This window comes from Sorex araneus, chromosome 2 (genome assembly GCF_027595985.1).
Source record: "Sorex araneus isolate mSorAra2 chromosome 2, mSorAra2.pri, whole genome shotgun sequence".
In the NCBI taxonomy this organism is placed as follows: Eukaryota; Metazoa; Chordata; class Mammalia; order Eulipotyphla; family Soricidae; genus Sorex; species Sorex araneus.
The window spans coordinates 181280022-181300337 of NC_073303.1; the positions used below are offsets into that span (position 1 = coordinate 181280022).

A 20316-nucleotide genomic window follows, 5' to 3' on the forward strand; every position below is an offset into this window, starting at 1 on the left:
CTTTCAATATTTTGACGCAATGCACAAACTTCTAAAAGTTCTCCCAGTTTCACCCAAAGTATTACTTCTCTTTTTCAGGATCTTAAATTCTAGATTCCCATGCAATTTGTTTTAAGATCGTTTCAATCCTTGGGATTAGGAAAAAGGTAGACCACTCATCAGGTTTTCATCAGATATTTAATAGGTTACCATGAGGTGTCAGTACATGTTTGTTTGCTTCATGCTAACTATTCACACTTCAAATTATCATCATCATCATCCGCCCCGTTGATCGTCCATTTTCTCGAGCGGCCTCAGTAACGTCTCCATTCATCCTAGCCCTGAGATTTTATAAGCCTCTCTTTCCTCATCCTTCCCAACGATGCCACATTGGAGGCTCTTTCAGGGTCAGGGGAATGAGACCCAGCATTGTTAATGGTTTTGGCATATGAATATGCCATGGGGAGTTCTTCAGGCTCTCCCACGCGGTTCACATAGTGCAGTACAGTATTTTAAGTTACACATTTCATCCCAGTTTGGGAAGTCAGTAATATTTTACTGCTTTTTTTAATATCCATTTTTTTAAATTGATTTACCTTTGGTTTATTATACCATGTAAGATTTCGTGAGTAATCTCTATTCTGGTATAAGAAACATAAGTTTTAACATCCCTGTCCTATAATTCCAGTGCCAGCACACTATGGAAATGGGCAGTGATGGGGCTAAAGATGGAGACATAGTAAAGGTGGGCAAGGCACCTGCCTGTCACGAAGCCTACTCTGGTTCCATCCCTGGCATTGCATACGGTCCCCTGTGCACAGAGCCAGGAGTAGGCTCTTAGGGCAGCTGGATGTGACTTTGTTTCATCACCCAAGAAAGCTAATGCTATACATAAATAAGCATTATATATTATCTATTATAAATAAGAGTTATTTAAAGAAAAACAAAATGCCCTTCTACCCACCCTTTCATTTTATTTCTCCATTCTCTTCCCCCCTTGGATAGCCATCATGGTTTTCAAAGAACAAGAGTAACGTTTTTGGCTTGTGTTTTCCCAGTTAGTCTGGTTATTTATATTCCACACAGGAGAGGAATAATCTGGGGATTATCTTTCACTCTCTGACTTCATTTCCTCTGGTCACCTCAAGTTTTATATATTTTGTCATAAAAGGCACAGCATCTTACCTACTATAGTTTATCTTGCTATCAGATACAAGTTTCCTGTATGCATATATATGTGCATAAAAACATCAATATACATGCAAACATCCATACACATAAATGTATATAAATGTACATAAATGTCATAAAAATATATATGGATGCTTGCATTCATATTATAGAGGGATACTTTTTTTAAGTCTTGTACCCATTCTGTATATTTTTTTATTGATGAGTTCATTCCACTCATATTTATTGTAGATATTGCGATCTAGGGCTTGTTTGCTACTCTTTTGTCTTTTTCTTTCTGGTTGTTTAGTGTTTGGGGTATTTTTCTCTTTTTTATGAAATGCTTTTTTTTCTTTGGATGGTTTTCTCTGTCTCTTTCCATGATTTCTTAAGTTTTTCTTTTGTTTTTCAGATTTCATTTTCTTTTTTTGTATGACCATGAAGTTGAGTCAGTCTGCTTGAGAATCTTTTCTTGTAATCCAGTTGACCTTTATTTAAAGCAGAACAGTATTGAAGTAATATATAGCGATTGTGAGGTCAAGACTGGGTACTACTTGCAATATAATTCAGGGACATACCTATCTTTATGATTTTTATTCTGAAAAGTAATTTTTTAAATAATTGTCAATCATTGTAAAATTCTTTGCACATGGCATTAGCCAGTTGTTTCAAAGCTGTGCTGCATAAATGTGATTTTAATAGGTTTTCTGTGAATTACATGTTTGTTTTTGCTTAGATCCAGAAATTCAGTTTAGAGCATTTGAGTACGTTATCACTTTTTATAACTAAAATATCTCCTCTTTGGGGTCCTTTGAAACTTCTTCACCTTTTCCAGAATTTTTGTTACATTGACCTTGTTAGTTTGTTCCTTTTAATCCTTCACTTTCTTTGTCATGAGGATCATTCTTAAAAAATTTTTAAGCTCTACTATTTCATTCTGGTGTCACCCTCTTATCTGTTGTCTGACCCTCATTAATTCATTAATCTTTTCCCTGCATGTTTAATTACCTGAATATTAGTGAAAAGTCACTAAAAGTCACAATAATGATGACTATGATGAATCATGAATTTGTATTTTTACTAAATTTGGTTAATTTCACGTTTGTAACCTTACCTGATATCCATACATTTTATTCATTGACTTTTTATATATAATATTTAAAGATTGTTAGTTCATTTATCAAGAACATTTTATTTTATTTATTTATTTATTTATTTATTTTGGTTTTTGGGTCACACCTGGCAATGCACAGGGGTTACTCCTGGCTCTGCACTCAGGAATCACCCCCGGCGGTGCTCAGGGGACCATATGGGATGCTGGGATTTGAACCTGGGTCGGTCGCGTGCAAGGCAAACGCCCTACCCGCTATGCTATCACTCCAGCCCCATCAAGAACATTTTAATCTGGAATGTGTTTATCCTTCATGTTAAACTTTTACATTGAATGTCTTATTGTAATTGCCCAGTAGGCAAAATTCATAAGACAAAAAAACACAAGAATATTAGGGAATAGTGATTTTTCTCTCACATACAAGCACTGAAGCCAACTTTCTTTCCCACAGAGCTACCGTTGATATCCAATTTCTTGTGAATGTGTCTTATAGTAGACAAAGTAGGAGGCAAAAAATAAAATTAAGCTTTTCAATATGTAATGCTTAGATGCTCTTTTATATATACAATGTACACATCTATGTTCACGCTATGCTCACTCATGTTTATATCTTTGGACATGTATGTTGCGTATATCCTGTTCTATAACCTGGTTTTAAGTGTTTTTCCCTTCATATATTTAGCCAAGGTATTTTAAGAATTGCTAGGGAGTGCGTGGGGTCTCGCTGAGCAGTGCTGAGCCTGATGAGCTGATGCTTGTGGGCTGGTGCTGAGGCCAGGGGAGGGGGTGCAGTGTCGCAGGCTGGATTCAGAGCCACAGGCGTGCTCTGCTCTCTCCCTGGACTCCTTGGGCAGTCTTCCCAGCTCAGGGGGTTTTTGGCTTATTCCTGCCTTGGGGGTCACATCTGATGGCGCTCAGCCTGATTTTGTGCTCCCACAGGTGCCAAGCTGATCACTCAGTACCTGGGATGGATCCTGGTCCGTAAGCTGGTGCTAGAGCCACTGACCTAGGTTCAGCCCGCAGGGAGTTTAACTAACCTTAGGGCTTACTCTTTTTCTTATTTCTTAAAGTTTTCAGAAGTAGTTTGACAGTATTATGTTTCAGGTATGCGTCCTTGACAAATCAATGTTCGGTTTAAACATTATTTTCTCTTTTCTGCAGTAATGATTTCCATCTTCTTTACTCATTTCAGTTCTAACTTCTGTTTCTTCATTCTCCAAGAAATATCTTACTTCAAAGCTCACAGATTTACCATGAAAGAGATAAACCTAACCCATGGCAAGACCCGAATCTAATTTTGCGGTTCTAATCGAAGTTTGTTTTTTTTTTAAGTCACCATAATTCTTGTCTCTCTTCCTTACTCTTTCTTGTGGTTGGAATGAATGGGGTGGGAGGGTACACGCTTGTGCTTACACACTTTGTGCTTACCAGGCGCTGCACCTGTTAACTCTCTGCTCAAAACACATAGTTTGCCAGAGCTCTTGCACTGTGCCAGGGTGAATGGCAGTGCTGAGGAGTGCAGTCATGACAGGAGGCAGTGCCAGGGATGGAATCATGACCTCATGCCTGCAAGGAGGTGCTCTGCTACTGAGCTATCCCTGGGTGCCCTGGGTTTTCTTAACTTCATGAATTTCCATTCCCCCACCCCACCACCCTGCGCTCTCTCTCTCTCTCTCTCTCTCTCTCTCTCTCTCTCTCTCTCTCTCTCTTTCTCCTCTCTCTCTCTTCCTCCTCTTTTTCTTCTCTCCTCCCTCCCACTCACACTGACCTGACTTGGCTAACTCCGACTGCCCAGATCTTAGCATATGTCTTATCACTTTTTTCTGTGGAAAGTTATTTTTAGGAATTTTTTTAAAAAATTTATTTATTTTATCGAATCACCATGTGGAAAGTTACAAAGCTTTCAGGCTTATGTCTCAGTTATACAATACTTGAACACCTGTCCCTTCACTAGTGCACATATTCCACCACCAAAAGCCCCAGTAAATCTCCCACCCACCCCCGATCCCCCCACCCCCACCTGCATAGCTGATAAATTTCACTTCACTTTTTCTTTACCTTTATTGCATTCCATATTTCAACACAAAACTCACTATTGTTGTTGGAGTTTCCCCCCAAAAAACAGCCCTGCTGAAAAGGAAGCATTTGATAATTAGTTTTCCATTGCTGAAAATGAAGAGATATGAAGTTGCACGGCCGGTTTGGGATTTCTATATCTTATTATTTTAGTAACTAAGTCCAGGGAGATTTATGTCAGAAATTGCGTCATTTCCCTTCCTGGGGCAGCATGGGGCTATGGCTTAGTTCACAGTCTAGAGACATTTCTGCAAGGAGCTGCTGGTACCAAAAGATCACCAGTGCTTCCCGCTGTTGAACGTTTGTACTTTTTTTTTTTTCTTCTTCTTCCTGTGCCTCCAAATTCATACCTCCTTAATGGTCCTTATAAGATGGCGGATGCTGTGCCGACTTTCCCCGAAAAGGGAAAAAAAGCCAAGAGAGAAAGACCTTTCCCCTCCTTGGCCGGCGTGGGGCTATGGCTTAGTTCACAGTCTAGAGACATTTCTGCAAGGAGCTGCTAGTACCAAAAGTAGTCTAGCTGGCCTCCAGATCGTGGTTGGTCAGCAGCAGAGCAGCGGCCGCACACACGTGCATCCACCCAGGTTACATGTTGGCGGACTATTTTTCGGAAATTTAATAAGTCATCTTTTACTTTTACGTGTACTTTTTTAAATTTTTCAAAATATTATAAAAACTAGAATCACATGCATTAAAGAATTTTATTTTTTAAATTTTCTTTTATTAAAATGTATTACTGATTTATTGGAGTGCAGTCATTTACAATTTATAATGTTGTTAATGATTTTTTTCATATGCATAATTATAGCATCACACCTATCACCAATGTAACAACCTCTGTGCACTGTGCAGATTTTTTCTGTACTGTCCCCTTAGCCTTAGAGCCTTAGAGCAACTATATAATCATTCACTTCATATTAATACCACAACTTTATCTATTTGTTTGTTTTGGGATATATGGGTTGTTTCCATAACCTGACTATTGTACTAGTGAATGTAGGAATGCATTTTTTTTTTTCCAGGTTTGCAGTGTTGTGTTTCAAGGGTATATACCACGAAGTGGAATCATTGGGTCATATTGAAGTTCTTTCTTGTCTTAGTTGCCTGGGACATTTTTAAACTGCTTTCCATAGACACTGAAACAGACAGCTTCCCACAAACAGTGAATGAGACTTCCTTTTTTTTTTTTTTTTAACCACATCCCTGGCAAATTATGTAGGCTACTCTCACTAGTATAAGTTATCTCATTAGTTTGATTTGCATGCCTGGTAAGTGAGGATGAACACTTTTCATATACTTATTTGCCATCCTTATATCCTCTTCATGGGAGTGTCTGGTCATATCCGCTCCCTATTTATTTATTTATTTATTTATTTTTGCTTTTTGGGTCACACCCAGCTATGCACAGGGGTTACTCCTGGCTCATGCACTCAGGAGTCACTCCTGGTGGTGCTCGGGGCACCATATGGGATGCTGGGATCGAACCCAGGTCCACCCTGTGCAAGGCAAACACACTACTCGCTGTGCTATCACTCTAGTCCTCTCTCTCCATTTTTGATCATTGATTTCTTTGGGCCATACCTGGGGCTTCTCAGCACTTATCCCTGCTTCTGTGCTCAGTGATCACTCCGGCAGGTGCTTGGGGGCCATTTGTGGTGCCATTTATTGAACCTTCGTTAGACAAGTGAAAGGCAAGCACTTTACTTGCTGTACTATCTCTTTAGCCCCAAGCTTTGTGAATGCTTTATATAATTTTGATGTAATTATTTATCTGACATATTTTTGCAGATACCCTCTCCCATTCTGAAAGATGTCTTTTTATTTTAGCTTAAATTTCTTTGCCATGTAAAACTATAATTTGATGTAGTCCCATTTGTTTATTTATATTTTGGCTATCTGTGTCAGTGGGATCATATCATTGCAGATGACTTAAAGGTCCATATCATAGGCAGTTTTCCTATATTTTCTCCTGTAAAGATTATGAATTGAGGTTTCATCTCAAGGTTTTTAATGTAATTTAAATTAATTTCTGTGCATGGTGTGAGATACGGATTCCAATGTTTTTCTTTTTCCTTTCCCACCCCTCCCTTTCTTCCTTCCTGCATGTATTTAACCAGTCTTCCTGTCTGTTGAAGAGACTTTTTTTCTTCCACTTCATGCACTGTTTCTTTGTCAAAGATTAACTGTCCATAGATCTGAGAGTTTATTTCTGGATTTTCAATTCTAATACATATGCCTGACATTCTTAACATGCTGTTTTGATTATTGTAGCTCTATATTGTAATTTAAAGTCTATATTTGGTATTTGTCAACTTTTTTTCTCAGAATAGCTTTGGCTATTTGGGAAACTTTTTGATTCTTTACAAATTTTATTAGTATTCTAAATTCTTTTTTTGTTTTGTTTTTTTTTTTTGCTTTTTGGGTCACGCCTGACGATGCCCAGGGGTTACTCCTGGCTTTGCACTCAGGAATTAACCCTGGCGGTGCTAGGGGACCACATGGAATGCTGGGATTTGAACCCAGGTTAGCCGTGTGCAAGGCAAACGCCCTACCCGCTGTGCTATTGCTCCAGCCCCAGTATTCTAAATTCTTGAAGGTGTCATTGGGGTTTTGATGGGAATTGTATTGACTCTATAATACTCTCTGGATATTCATTTGATAATTTTCTTTCAATTAATGAACATGGAATAATTTTCAATTTCCTAATGTCTTCTATTTCATAAATGACACAAGTTATGAGGTAAAGATTTTTCATTTCTTGTTGATACCTAGGCATCTAATGTTTTTGGTCAGTTGTTTTAAATGGGGCAGTATTTTTTTTTATTTCTTGCATTGTAGAGCATTGTTTGTATATAGAAATGCAACCAGTTTTTTATATTGATTTGTTTGCTGCTACTTTGCCATACCTATTTTAATTGTTTCAGGAAATTTTTAGTGGAATCCTTGAGTATTCTATATATAATATCATCTGATATCAGCAGAGTGATTGATATTTTCTCTTTACATCTGGGTTCATTTGATATTTTTTTCTTGTATAATTGCAGTGGTGAGGACTTCTAAGACTTCTAATTTAATAGTGTGGTGAAAGTAGACTTTCTTGTCTTATGTCTGATCTTAGAGAAAAGACTTAATTTTAAGCCACTGATCATGATATTATCTCTGGGCTTTTTTTAAATGGCCATTACTAGTCTGAGGGATCTTTGTTCTCTTCCTCTTTTGATGAGGGTTTTAATCATGAGTAGATGTTGAATTTATCAAAAGCCTCTCCTAAATTGATAGATATGGCCAAATGGCATTTTTTTTATTGGTGAGCTGCATTAAGTTAAATTATTATTAAATTATTAAATTATATAGGCTGAACTATCTTTGTATGCCTGAAATGAATCCAATTTATAATGGCATATGATTTTTTTAATATGTTGAGGAATTCAGTAAGATTTTATTGAAGATTTTTGTGTTGTCAGGGATATTGGTCTGTAATTTTCTTCTTTTTAATAACATCTCTATCTGCTTTATGTATTAGGGTACATATGCATATAATTAGCACAGTATTTTGCTCTTAGCACGTGTTTTTTTTTGGGGGGGGAAGACAGTCCACACCCAGTGGTTCTCAGGACTTACTCCTGGTTTTGTGCTCAAGGATTACTCCTGAGGTGCTCAAGGAACCATATGGGGTGACAGGGATTAAACCCGGTTTGGCTGCATGCAAGACAAGTGCACTGCTCACTTTACTATCTCTCTCGCCCCAGCAAATACTTTTTGAGAGAATAAATTGTGTGTGTGTATGTACATATATACATATATAGAGAGAGAGACTGTAGGTGTCTAATATAGATATATGTGTGTGTATATATATGTATATAGCTTCATGCATGCATGCATATTGTATTTATACTTGTGTAAGTCAGTATGGAAGTTACAGTAACTCACTTATTTCTGTGACACAGCCTTTGTTCTCAAGAACAAGAGCTAAATTTTTATGTATATTTACTTTCAATAGCTATAACTGGAGGGACACTGATTAGCTTTAACCTTCTGTTCCATAGGTAAAAAATTTGAAAATACTGAAATGTTTGGTCAGTACCCTCTTCAGGTCAATGGATTCAAAGATCTACATGAGTGCCTAGAAGCTGCTATGATTGAAGGAGAAATTGAATCTTTACATTCAGAGAATTCAGGAAAATCAGGCCAGGAGGTAAGTTTAACAGCAACATTATTCCTCTTTCTTTGTAGGCCTTTCCTGCAAAACTCTAAAGCACAATTTAAGGATATAGTGATATAACTATTAATAATTGAGAGAATATTCAGAAAATGAGGTTTCATTTAAGGTGTGATAATTTGGAAATATGAAAGATAGTCAACTTGGTATGCATGTTAAATTTTTCATATAAAATATTTATCATAATTTTGTATTTTTAATTTTTCTTTAGGATTTGTTCCAATTTTTTTAAATTGGTTGCAGTTGCTAAATATGTTAGAATAGAAGAAAAACTTATTAGCATGGAATATTACATAGATTTTTTAATATAAAATATTATTGACATGTGTCCTACATCAACAATACCAGCCCCTTTTGGGTCACAACCGACAGTGCTCAGGGCTTCTTTCTAGTTCTGTGCTCAGGAGTCAGTTTTGGCATGTGACTATGTGTGGTGCCAGGGATTGAAGCACCTTACTCACTTGTACTGTTGCTCTGGCTACAAAACTGTGCCCCCTCCTTTTTTTTTTTTCTTTTCAGGTCACACCCAGAGATGCACAGGGATTATTCCTTGCTCTGCACTCAGGAATTACTCCCGGTGGTGCTGGGGGACCATATGGGATGCTGGGGATTGAACCTGGGTCGGCTGCATGCACGGCAAACACCCTACCCACTGTGCTCTCACTCCAGCCCTCCCTCCTGTTTTAAATGCAATTTTTGTGTGATATTTTTAAAAGACAGATGGAAGAACTTTCTCCAGAAAAAAATGATTTAGAGAATATATTATACATTTTCTATCATCACCCATCTCTTTCTATTATCTCTCCATTGTGTTTTCCATTGCCTATCCAGATATTTATTAATCTTCTCAGGGGATGTTGCTTCTATAATAGAAAGAAGAGGTTGGATTATCTCCAGGATCATTTATCATTATATAATTGATAAATTGTATCATATTTGTGACCTGTCTGTATAAGGGTAGAGATCTTCATATGTGTCCTTCATGGCTATAGCCTAATGACGAGTGCAATGACTACAAATAGAATTAAATAGTACATATTATTTTACAAAATGAATGACACACCTTAAGTGTTATTAAAAATGTTTCTGAGATCTTTATCCTTGAATATTATTAAGTACACCTCAAGTGTTTTTAAAAATGCTTCTGAGATCTTTATCCCTGAATATTACTAAGTAAATATTGTGATGTAATCATATTACCTTAAAAGAAACTGGAATCTGACTTTTTAAAAATATTTTTTATTAGTGAATCACCATGAGGTACAGTTACAAACTTAGGAACTTTTGTGTTTGCATTTCACTCATACAATGATTGTTTACTCATCCCTCTACCAGTGCCCATTCTCCTCCACCAATGTTCCCAATATCCCTCTTACCACCCACACCCCACATCCCATCCTCCATCACCCCACCCTGCTTCTTCAGCAGGGCTTTCCCTTTTGTTTTCTCTCCTTTTGGGTGTTGTAGTTTACAGTAGAGGTATTGAGTGGCCATCCTATTCGATCTGTAGCCTACTTTCTGCACACATCTTTCAACCCGAATGGATGTGCTTTAAAGAGAGATGTAAATTAAACTTGTCACATTTTAACACCATCATTTTTTTTTTCTTCAGAGAAGCAAAAATATTGTTTTTCTTTTTCAAAGACTAATTTTCGGCTCTTTTTAAGAACTGGGAGAAGAGATGTGAGGGAAGTAGTGAGTGAGAAGTCATGGAGGGGAAGGTAGAGAGAGGGTGAATACTTGAGATCATTTTCCTGGATTCTCTAGATAGATGCATGAGTTCTGCTTCCAGGCTGTCAATTCAGAAACTTGGGTGGTATATGGTTTCATAAGAACTCCAGAATTGGTTCTGATAGACTCCTCGGGGTCAAACTTGAATTAGCTTACTGCCAGGCAAGACTTGCCCACTGTGCTACTTCTTTGGCCCCTCCGTTTATGGAAATTTTTATTATTATTATTTTTTCCTTTTTGGGTCACACCCGACGATGCACCATGGTTACTCCTGGCTCTGCACTCAGGAATCACTCCTGGCAGTGCTCAGGGGACCATATGGGATGCTGGGAATCAAACCCAGGTTGGCCGAGTACAGGCAAACGCCCTACCCACTGGGCTATGGATCCAGCTTCTATTTATGGAAATTTTAGAAGTATAGAAAATTTAGGAAGATCAATTGCATACCAGAATACTTGTGATATTTGCTTTGTGATGATGCATATACAAATGTTGGTGCTATATCAATAAAAGAAAAATTGGGGGCTGGAGCAATAGCCCATTGGGTAGGGCGTTTGCCTTGCATGCTGCCAACCTGGGTTTGATTCCCAGCATCCCATATGGTCTCCTGAGCACCACCAGGAATAATTCCTTAGAGCAGAGCCAGGAGTAACCCCTGTGTATCACCGGGTGTGACGCCCCCCCCAAAAAAAAGCCAAAAAGAAAAATTGTTGATAATAGGGTTTTTACTCTTTTGTTTCTTTCAGCATTGGTTTACTGAGCTGCCACCTGTATTAACATTTGAATTATCAAGATTTGAATTTAATCAGGCACTGGGAAGACCAGAAAAGATTCACAACAAATTAGAATTTCCCCAAGTTTTATACCTGGACAGGTATGGTTTAATATGCAGCCTGACTTAGTTTTGAATCATTTCATTGATGATGTGAAGAATTATTGTTTTGAGAGAAAAAAGTTTTTAATTTCCTTATAATTATTTTCACAATTTATATAATACAATTTGTCAATCAAAATGAAGTGCTCTTTATGTTTAGAAAAGTGTAGTTACTGAAAATAATAGTAGAAGAATAAAGAAAAATTAGTTTTTATTCATATCATAGTTCTGCTTTTTATTGGTTTATTGGTTGATATTGTGAAATTTTGAATGAATTGCTTATCTGTGGCAGTAACTAGAATTTGTCTGTAAGATTTGGAAATGCTGATTGCTATTTTTTTCCCTGATAGATACATGCACAGAAACAGAGAAATTACAAGAATTAAAAGGGAAGAGATCAAGAGACTTAAAGATTACCTCACAGTATTACAGCAAAGACTCGAAAGGTAGTTCAACATTTATGAAATTATGACATGACTATAGAAAGGCAAACATTTAGTGATCACCTAGATTTTAATAGTACTTGAAATGATTATTCGTGGATAAATTGTTTGAATAAATGGAATTTATTAGAAATTAATATATAATTAGAAGATTATTATAATGTTTTAAATTAAATATTTCCACTGTCAGTAGGTAATACTCATGATGCTAAAAATAGATATAAAGTAATACATAATACTCATGATGTTAAAAATAGATATAAAGTTGAACTCATTTACAATTAAGACTTCTTGTGTGACGTTAAGTACAACTTTTGAGTTCTACTAAAATGAATGATGGCAGTTTTTTTCCTTTACTCAGAAGATACAGACTCAAATGCCATGCTCCGACCTCAAAGAGGCTTGACAGAGCAGGGAAGTGAACAGATTGGTGATTGTCAGAGGTGCGGGAGTTGGGAGGTGGCTGGGGAGAGGGAGCAGCAAGCAGGTTGAAGGTGAAGGTACAGATTTCAGTTATAAATGGAGACTGTGGTTAATAATGCTGTATTCCATAACTTAAAATTACTGAGAAATTTTAAAATTCTCTTTGCAAGATAGATATTTGAAACTACACGTCGGTGGGGATAATTCTATAATATTTGCAAATAGCCAACTCGTATGTTTTCCATTCAAAACTGATATAACATTTTTGGTCAACTATACCTCAATTAAAAATGTATCACGCACAAAAAAAAAGGGTAAACATGCCAAGTAGTCAAGTACAACTGGTGGTTTCCAAGAGAAGCCTACCTGTAGGATCATTACAATATATATTGTCTCAGAATTGTGGAAAGTTTCAGAATTTTTTCTAGACAGAGTCGGAATCTAGACTGCCTTGTGTTCTGTAGACAAAGAATCTGATATCTCTGATCTGCTCTGTATTCTCTTGTGATGTTAACTCGTAAATTAATAGCTTAAAGTAATGTTAGACAAAAATAATGTATTACAATAATTTTTATTCTTAAAGAATATCAAAATCATATTGAAAAACCAGTGGTAGAGTAGGGAGATATTAGTCAACATCTTTTTTTGTGAGATCAATCAGCATATCTAAAAGTAACGGTTTCAAGGATGAAATTGTCAGTTTCATTTTTTAATTGTTATAACTTAGAGAAGCATTTTAGATTTTTCACTGTCTGTGTATACACAATATTAATAACCTTTAGTTTTCATTTTTTAACTAATTCTTAACTTATTTTTTAATATTTTCAGTTTTTTCCAGCCTCATTTGAAAGCAAAATAAGTTTCTTTGTTTATATTTACTGAATTATTTTATCATGTGTTATGACAATTACTTTAAAAGAACAAAATGTACTTTATGTACAAATAAAAGCTTTCATGCCTTTTATGGTTAACAGATATTTAAGCTATGGTTCGGGTCCTAAACGATTCCCCTTAGTAGATGTTCTGCAGTATGCTTTGGAATTTGCCTCCAGTAAGCCTGTTTGCACTTCTCCTGTTGATGATATTGATGCTAGTTCCCCACCTAGTGGCTCCATACCATCACAGACTTTACTAAGGTAAAAAATTCTCTTGATATAAGGGGCTGCTTGTATTTCAAATATTTCATAGTAATATAGTTTATGTGCTTAAAGAGGTTTTTTAGAATATAATGTTTATTTTAGTGAACTCTTAAAAGGAGTGATTTACTTAGAAATCTGACGGTACCTTTTGGATTCTTTTTGTTTTTTCTTTCAGTAAATTTTATGTTTGGACATGGAATAATTTCTTATGTTTTAATTATGCATTAGGTTGTTTGGGCATGTTATGTATTTTAGCCTTTTATTTGAAACTGTTATAAGTTTTGCCTATAAGGTAAGGTGAGAAATATTATCAAGGAAAAGTATGATTTTGGTATACATAAGATTCTTTTTGTAACATAAACATGAATGAGCCATTTCTACTATAGAGCCACATATTATCCTTATATGTTTAATTCTTATGTATTAATCTCCTAAGGGTATTAAATTACTTAAATTAATCCACATAATTCTCTAGTTTTTAAAGACTTCTTGAAAATTTACGCTGATGTAATGCATTGTGTTTAGCACAGCCTTCAATACAAGTTTCAATTTGGAAAGTTTAATAATAAACATTCTTTATGCTACGAACCACAGCACAACAGAACCACAGGGAGCTACTGCCCCAGAGCTGCCAAGCACATCCCCTATGCCTGTGACTGCTGTGTCCTCAAGATCAGTGATTCACAAACCCTTCACTCAGTCTCGGATTCCTCCAGATTTGCCCATGCACCCAGCACCAAGACACATAACGGAAGAAGAACTGTCTGTGCTAGAAAGCTGTTTACATCGCTGGCGGACAGAAATAGAAAATGACACCAGAGGTAAGAGCTTCTTGTGGCATTCTACTGTCACATCAGAGAGGTAAAATTGAGAAGGGAAATTACCTCGGAATTTTATAGGCAAATATTGTTAGAAAGCATTTTTCCAGAGTTTTTCTGTTCTCGTAAACTATTCTGATTTCCTCTTTCATGATCTTAGTAGCCGAGTGAATTTCCACAGATAGCCTACCTGACAATTGCGTATGGTCTTATTTATTGTTTTAGTGCTTTAAATTTATATCATACTGGGTTGTGTAGCAGTTCCCTGGGTGACACTTCATACAGAATCAAATTTTGTACTCATCAATTACATACTTCTCCAGAGATTTACACAATGGAATATATGTAATAAACTCTTTGTTTTTAGGTTAAAGATATGTGGGGGGGCTGGAGCGATAGCCCAGCGGGTAGGGCGTTTGCCTTGCACGCGGCCGACCCGGGTTCGGTTCCCAGCATACCATATGGTTCCCTGAGCACCGCCAGGGGTAACTCCAGAGTGCAGATCCAGGAGTAACCCCTGGCATCGCCAGGTGTGACCCAAAAAGCAAAAACAAAAAAAAAAAGATGTGGGCCAAGCAGGGTCAAGGCTCTGAGTTTAATTGGCACCACATGATCCCCATAAACACTGCTGAGTGGAGCCCGGTGGAGGTCCTGAGCAGCTTTACATTGTAGGGCCTGACACTCAACTGTCACACCCACACTGCTGGCTGGACACCACTGGGTGTGGCTTTTGGGCCCCTTGAACTCAAAACAAAATGATAGAGAAATGCAAATTTCAGTTTCAGCTTAGTGTGTTCTCAATACATCTGTGAATTCAGGGCTAGGCTGTAACAAGTCTTACATGGCATGTAGAAAGTTTTTTTAATTGACAGTGTTCTGTGAGGCATGTTAATTCACATATGTATGTATACATATGTAATAGTGTTAATTTGTCCTCTGACCATTCTTGGATGAAATTCTTTTATTCTTCCTAAATTACTGTTGTTGAATTGTCCTTTGCTTTAAGTGAAGGACTTTTAACATTTTATGGTACATTTTCCTTATTATAAAACTTACTCATTTGTTATAATATCTGGGCTGTGAATGTATCAGCTTTGTGCAGCATTTCTCAACTGGGGGCATCGACCATCTCCATGGGAACTAGAGAGTAAGTCTAAGATCCATCCATTCAGACATGGGGCCCACAGGAAGACAGCAAGGTCAGGAAACAGTTGAGAAACACTGGCTCCGTGTTAGAACACATGCCACATGTGTGTGTGCCAAAGGGTTTGATCCCTGATACCATTAAAAAAAAAAAAGCAAAAAAGCAAAGCACAGTGATTTTTCATCCTCTCAGCTTCTCCCAACCTTCCTCAAACACACAATGTATCATACTTCAAATCTCATTTTATTGGCATTTGAAAAAAATATATTGCTACTTCTGTTTATGTAGGAAAAAAGCTGAAATTATAAATAATAATCTTACTGTGCTTTAGATGCCCCTCTGGACATATATAGAATTTCTGTTAAGTGAAGAGCAGTTCAGTTGAACAGAGAATAAATTGTTATTCTAATCATATATTCTATAAATGGTTATGCTAACAATTAGCATTGCAATCAAAGGATTTATTTTAGTAATTTTCATTTACAATGGATATTTTAGTATATATTTTAGTTTGTTTTGTTTTGCAACTACATCTTTCTTCTGGCTCTGTGCTCAGGAGTCACTCTCCTGGCCTCCTGGCCTAGGGGATTAAATGGGGGAGGTTGCATGCAGGCAGCAAACTTAATCCTTGAACTAACTCTCAGGCTGAAGTATTTAAATGTATGCGCTAACTTTAATTACAAAACGGTCCTGGAACTCTGTGCTAGGTGTTGGATAATTTTCTACTTCACCTGACAGATTTTTTTTTTTTTTTAATAATTACATTCAGAATCCTTTGACATCAAGGCGGTAGCTCTGAGGGGCAAAATAACTTCTGAAATTTGAAATACTCTTTGGAAACAATGAGTAGTTATGAGTCATTGATAAGACAAAAGAAGGCAGGAAAAATCGAGAATGATTCCCCTTAATGATATGAATAACTAAACAGATAGAATGCACTTTGGGAAAAGGAAAGTAGGTGAACAAGTCCCCATGTTGGGGTAAGAGGTGGGGCTATGATGAGTTTGCTTTTGTCTAATTTAAATTTAGGGAACTTGTGAGATATTCATGTAATAAAGTTTGGATATTCATTTCTCTGGAGCAGGATGTTTTTTCAGACATACTCTCATTTATTCTTATCGTTATCAGTTGTAGATATCATTCTTAGTGATACCAAACTATTGTTTGATATTACAATGTAGGAATATGATTTGCAGTATCTATTTTGGTAAACACCCAACACCCAGTGAGTAAGTACTCAGTGTTCACTGATATGCTCATTGCCTCCTATCTAATATTGACACACTTTTATGACCACAATATAGCCTTACAAGTGTCATATCTTATCTAAAATTCCCACTTAAACACTAAGACTGTTCAGAGTCCCACTAATTGAGGAAGCTTGTCTCCCAGCATCCACTCAAGCCCTGGGTTAGGATAGTGTGGTTATAATGTAATCATTTTCCTGTTAGCATGTATTGAGGTTGTCTCCAGTTTTATGTTCCTATGACCAGAATAACTGTGATCAAATTTAATATGTGATTAATATTAAAGGATAGGTTTCTGCTGGAAGTAGTTTTGAGGATTGGGAGTCTCATAACTTTATTTCCATGCACATAACTTTATTTCCATGCACATAGTTCCAGCAGTGATTAAGCAGATTTCTATTAAAAAATGTGTATAGAGATGATTTGTAGTAGTTATTGTATTCTGAACGTTTCCGTATTTTATGTAAGTACAGAAGAGAATTTAGTTACAATTTTCATTGTAATTTTGTTTCTCTTTAAATAAAATTCAATTTTATTGACTCTTTATTTTGTAAGTGGACCAGATTTCTTTGGGTTTTAATTAGTGCATTTGTGCTGAATCTTTTATTGTGGGGAACTATTTATCATTTTATATGGACTCCAAGTAATAATATATTTAAGAAAAGTTTTAGGAATTTTTTTCTTAGTCCTCTAACATCTTGGGAAGAAAATCTTTAGTCCCTTTTACAAACCTCAATAGTGACATAATTGATTTTAATTATTTAATGAATTCCCTGTCCTTAGATTTGCAAGAAAGCATATCCAGAATCCATCGAACAATTGAACTTATGTACTCTGACAAATCTATGATACAGGTAAGTGAATTTGTGCTAGTAGGCACTCTCAAAATGAAGATACCTTGTTTATCTTGATATCATTCAGCTGAAATTAATTTTTTTCACTTGTTTTATAATAAAATTGGCTGAATTTAGAGGTTTCATAGTAGTCATTCTTTATTGTTCAGTCTTCCTTATGTTACAATAATATTTATCAAGAAAAAAATTTCAAAAGCCCTTAGCATAAAATGATTCAATGGAGCTATTTTTAAAGTGGAGATTAAGATTGTGGTGAAGGGGCTGGAGTGCTAGTATAGCGGGTAGGGCGTTTACCTTGCTCTCGGCCGACCCGGGTTCGATTCCCAGCATCCCATAAGGTCCCCCAAGCACCATGAGAAGTGATTTCTGGCTCTGAGTACAGAGCCAGAAGTCAACCCTAAGCATCGCCAGGTATATGACCCAAAAAGAAAAAAAAAAAAAAGATTGTGGTGAAAATTCTAGTTTTCAACACTGCAAACCATTTTTCTAAATTTAGTCACTTATATATGCAGTGTTTTAGGCAGATCATGTACTATATATAAATAAACTCATCATAAGGTCTTTATAAGTAGGAATAATTAATTAATAAATAGGTCTTTGAATACATATATCATAAACATATTTGCAAAATTTTTAAATTTGCATGCTTTTTTCACTTTTGGCATTATTAACTTTTACTTTTTCCATTATATTAGTTCAGGTTGATTTTTTTTCAAAAGTTTTATCTGTTTTCTTTTATTAAAAACATAAGAGAATGTTGGGAGGACCCATTCAGGTTGAAAGATGCGTGCCGAAAGTAGACCATAGACCAAACATGAAGGCCACTCAATACCTCTTGAAAACTACGGCACCCAAAAGGAGAGAGAACAAAAGGGAATGCCCTGCCTCAGAATCAGGGTGATGTAGTGAGGGATGGGGTGGGGGTGCTGGGAGGGATACTGGGAACATTGGTGGAGGAGAATGGGCACTGGTGGAGGGATGGATAAATGATCACTATATGACTGAATGCAAACAAGAAAGTTCATAAGTTTGTAAGTGTACCTCACGGTGATTCACTAATAAAACATTTTTTTTAAAAAATGGTGCTGCTTTTATGTCCTCCAAATAGACAGTTTATAGATTTTGTATGGAAAAGTAAACTCTGAAACTGTGGTTTAACTTTTTTTTTTCTACCCCCACATTTAGGTTCCATATCGCTTGCATGCTGTTTTAGTTCATGAAGGCCAAGCTAATGCTGGCCACTACTGGGCTTATATTTTTGACCATCATGAAAATAGGTGGATGAAGTACAATGATATTTCTGTGACAAAATCATCATGGGAAGAACTAGTGAGGGACTCTTTTGGTGGTTATCGGAATGCCAGTGCATACTGCTTAATGTACATAAATGATAAGGCACAATTATTAATACAAGGTAAGAGAATGATACATAGGTCATTATCAATTCCTTTTTCATGTGACTTATCTCTTGTATGGTTAAGGATAATTAGTCTAAATTTATGTATATGACCAGGAAGTGCTTTTTAGTTCATCTAAATGAGAAAGGTGTAGTTAAAAATACAGAATAGACATGTGTTTTTGCATAACATTAATTGTTTCTTTTCTGCTCCCTTTTTTGCTTCATTGTGGCTTCATTTATCACCATAGCCCATGTAAAATTTATGTACTTGATTTTTCTTTAAACCGTATTATCAAGGTTCTGTGATTTATAATATTGTTAGTAATAGTTTCTGCCATGCACATAATTCTAACACCACACCCCTCATCTCTATGTAATTTACTGATATTTAAGCTGCTTGCTTAAAATGGTTCATGCCAAATGGTTCATGCCAAACCATTTTATACCATTAATATTTAGTTACTGTTTTTTTAAATAATCTCATTTCTTTATTATTTTGCCTTATTCTCATCTGTGAAGATTAATTCAGGCTTCATATCCTCTGCAAAGTTAATTTTTTGATCTGCCAGAAAGTTTTCTTAAAGCAAGGAAGTCTGTAGGGCACTTTTTGTGTAATGGGGTTATATATTGACATCTTTTCTACTTCTCTGATGTGTTCAAAACCAGAGAAGGACCTTGTCATACTATGTCTTAATATTTTGTTCCTCATATGTATGATATGTATATATTTATGTATACACATAGATAAGGGTATATATGTATGTATACTTATATACAGTAGAGGTTAAGTAGCTCATGAATGAGTTATTTAGTATTTTTACATCTTGTATTGATGGCTTTTAAAATTGCATATTGCTATGTTTAACTGCTTCAGATAAAATATTTTCGTTCTATTTTGAATTAGTAAGATTGAGTTATTCTTATCTTATAACTTTTCCTTCATGAAAAGACACAGTGAATTTCACTCCATCAATAATATTCACTTATTTTATGATAGAAGAAGCAGTACCGTGTCATTGAGTGGTGAACAATTTTGACTTTATATCTAGTTCAGCGTTTTAGTCTTCTGGTAAAAAATAAAAGACAAGAATATTGCCTAATAAATTTTTACAAAATTGCTTTTCTATGCATCTGCATTTATTAGGAACTGCTTATTAAATATACTGACTTATTGAGTAGTAATTTATAGCATAACTAAATTTGAAAAGCATTATTCTAAGGAGGTATTTTTTCTTTGATTCTTAAATTTATGTTATGTTAATTTTGGAAATACGATTTGCAGAGGAGTTTAATAAAGAAACTGGGCAGGCCATTGTTGGAATAGAAACATTACCACCAGATTTAAGAGATTTTGTTGAAGAAGACAATAAGAGATTTGAAAAAGAACTAGAAGAATGGGATGCACAACTTGCCCAGAGAACCTTGCAGGAAAAACTTTTGGCATCTCAGAAATTGAGAGAATCGGAATCTTCTGTAACAGGTTAGTCTAAGTTGTATTTTATTATCAATGCCATTATTGACATTTTATTATAAAATAAGATGCCCATTAAAAAAAAAAGAAAACAACTGCGGTTATCTTAAGGTATGAGGCAACTAAGAAAATTTACCTGAAATTTCTGTCTTTATTCGGAGATAGTCACAAACAACTATCTAATTATCCCTTTATCAGACACCATTGTCTACAAGTAC

At 35.9% G+C, this 20316-nt stretch overlaps 1 protein-coding gene across 4 annotated transcripts in view; it reads left to right on the top strand.

The window, feature by feature from the left end:
* Positions 1–20316, top strand: part of USP25 (ubiquitin specific peptidase 25) — a 156156-nt gene that overhangs the window by 83939 nt on the left and 51901 nt on the right. For all 4 annotated transcript variants that reach the window (XM_055125484.1, XM_055125485.1, XM_055125486.1 and 1 more), the window contains 8 exons: positions 8383–8531; positions 11033–11160; positions 11511–11606; positions 13001–13162; positions 13760–13986; positions 17158–17228; positions 18414–18642; positions 19910–20107. In XM_055125484.1, coding sequence (XP_054981459.1) covers positions 8383–8531; positions 11033–11160; positions 11511–11606; positions 13001–13162; positions 13760–13986; positions 17158–17228; positions 18414–18642; positions 19910–20107 — 1260 coding nt within the window. The remainder of the gene's footprint in view (positions 1–8382; positions 8532–11032; positions 11161–11510; positions 11607–13000; positions 13163–13759; positions 13987–17157; positions 17229–18413; positions 18643–19909; positions 20108–20316) is intronic.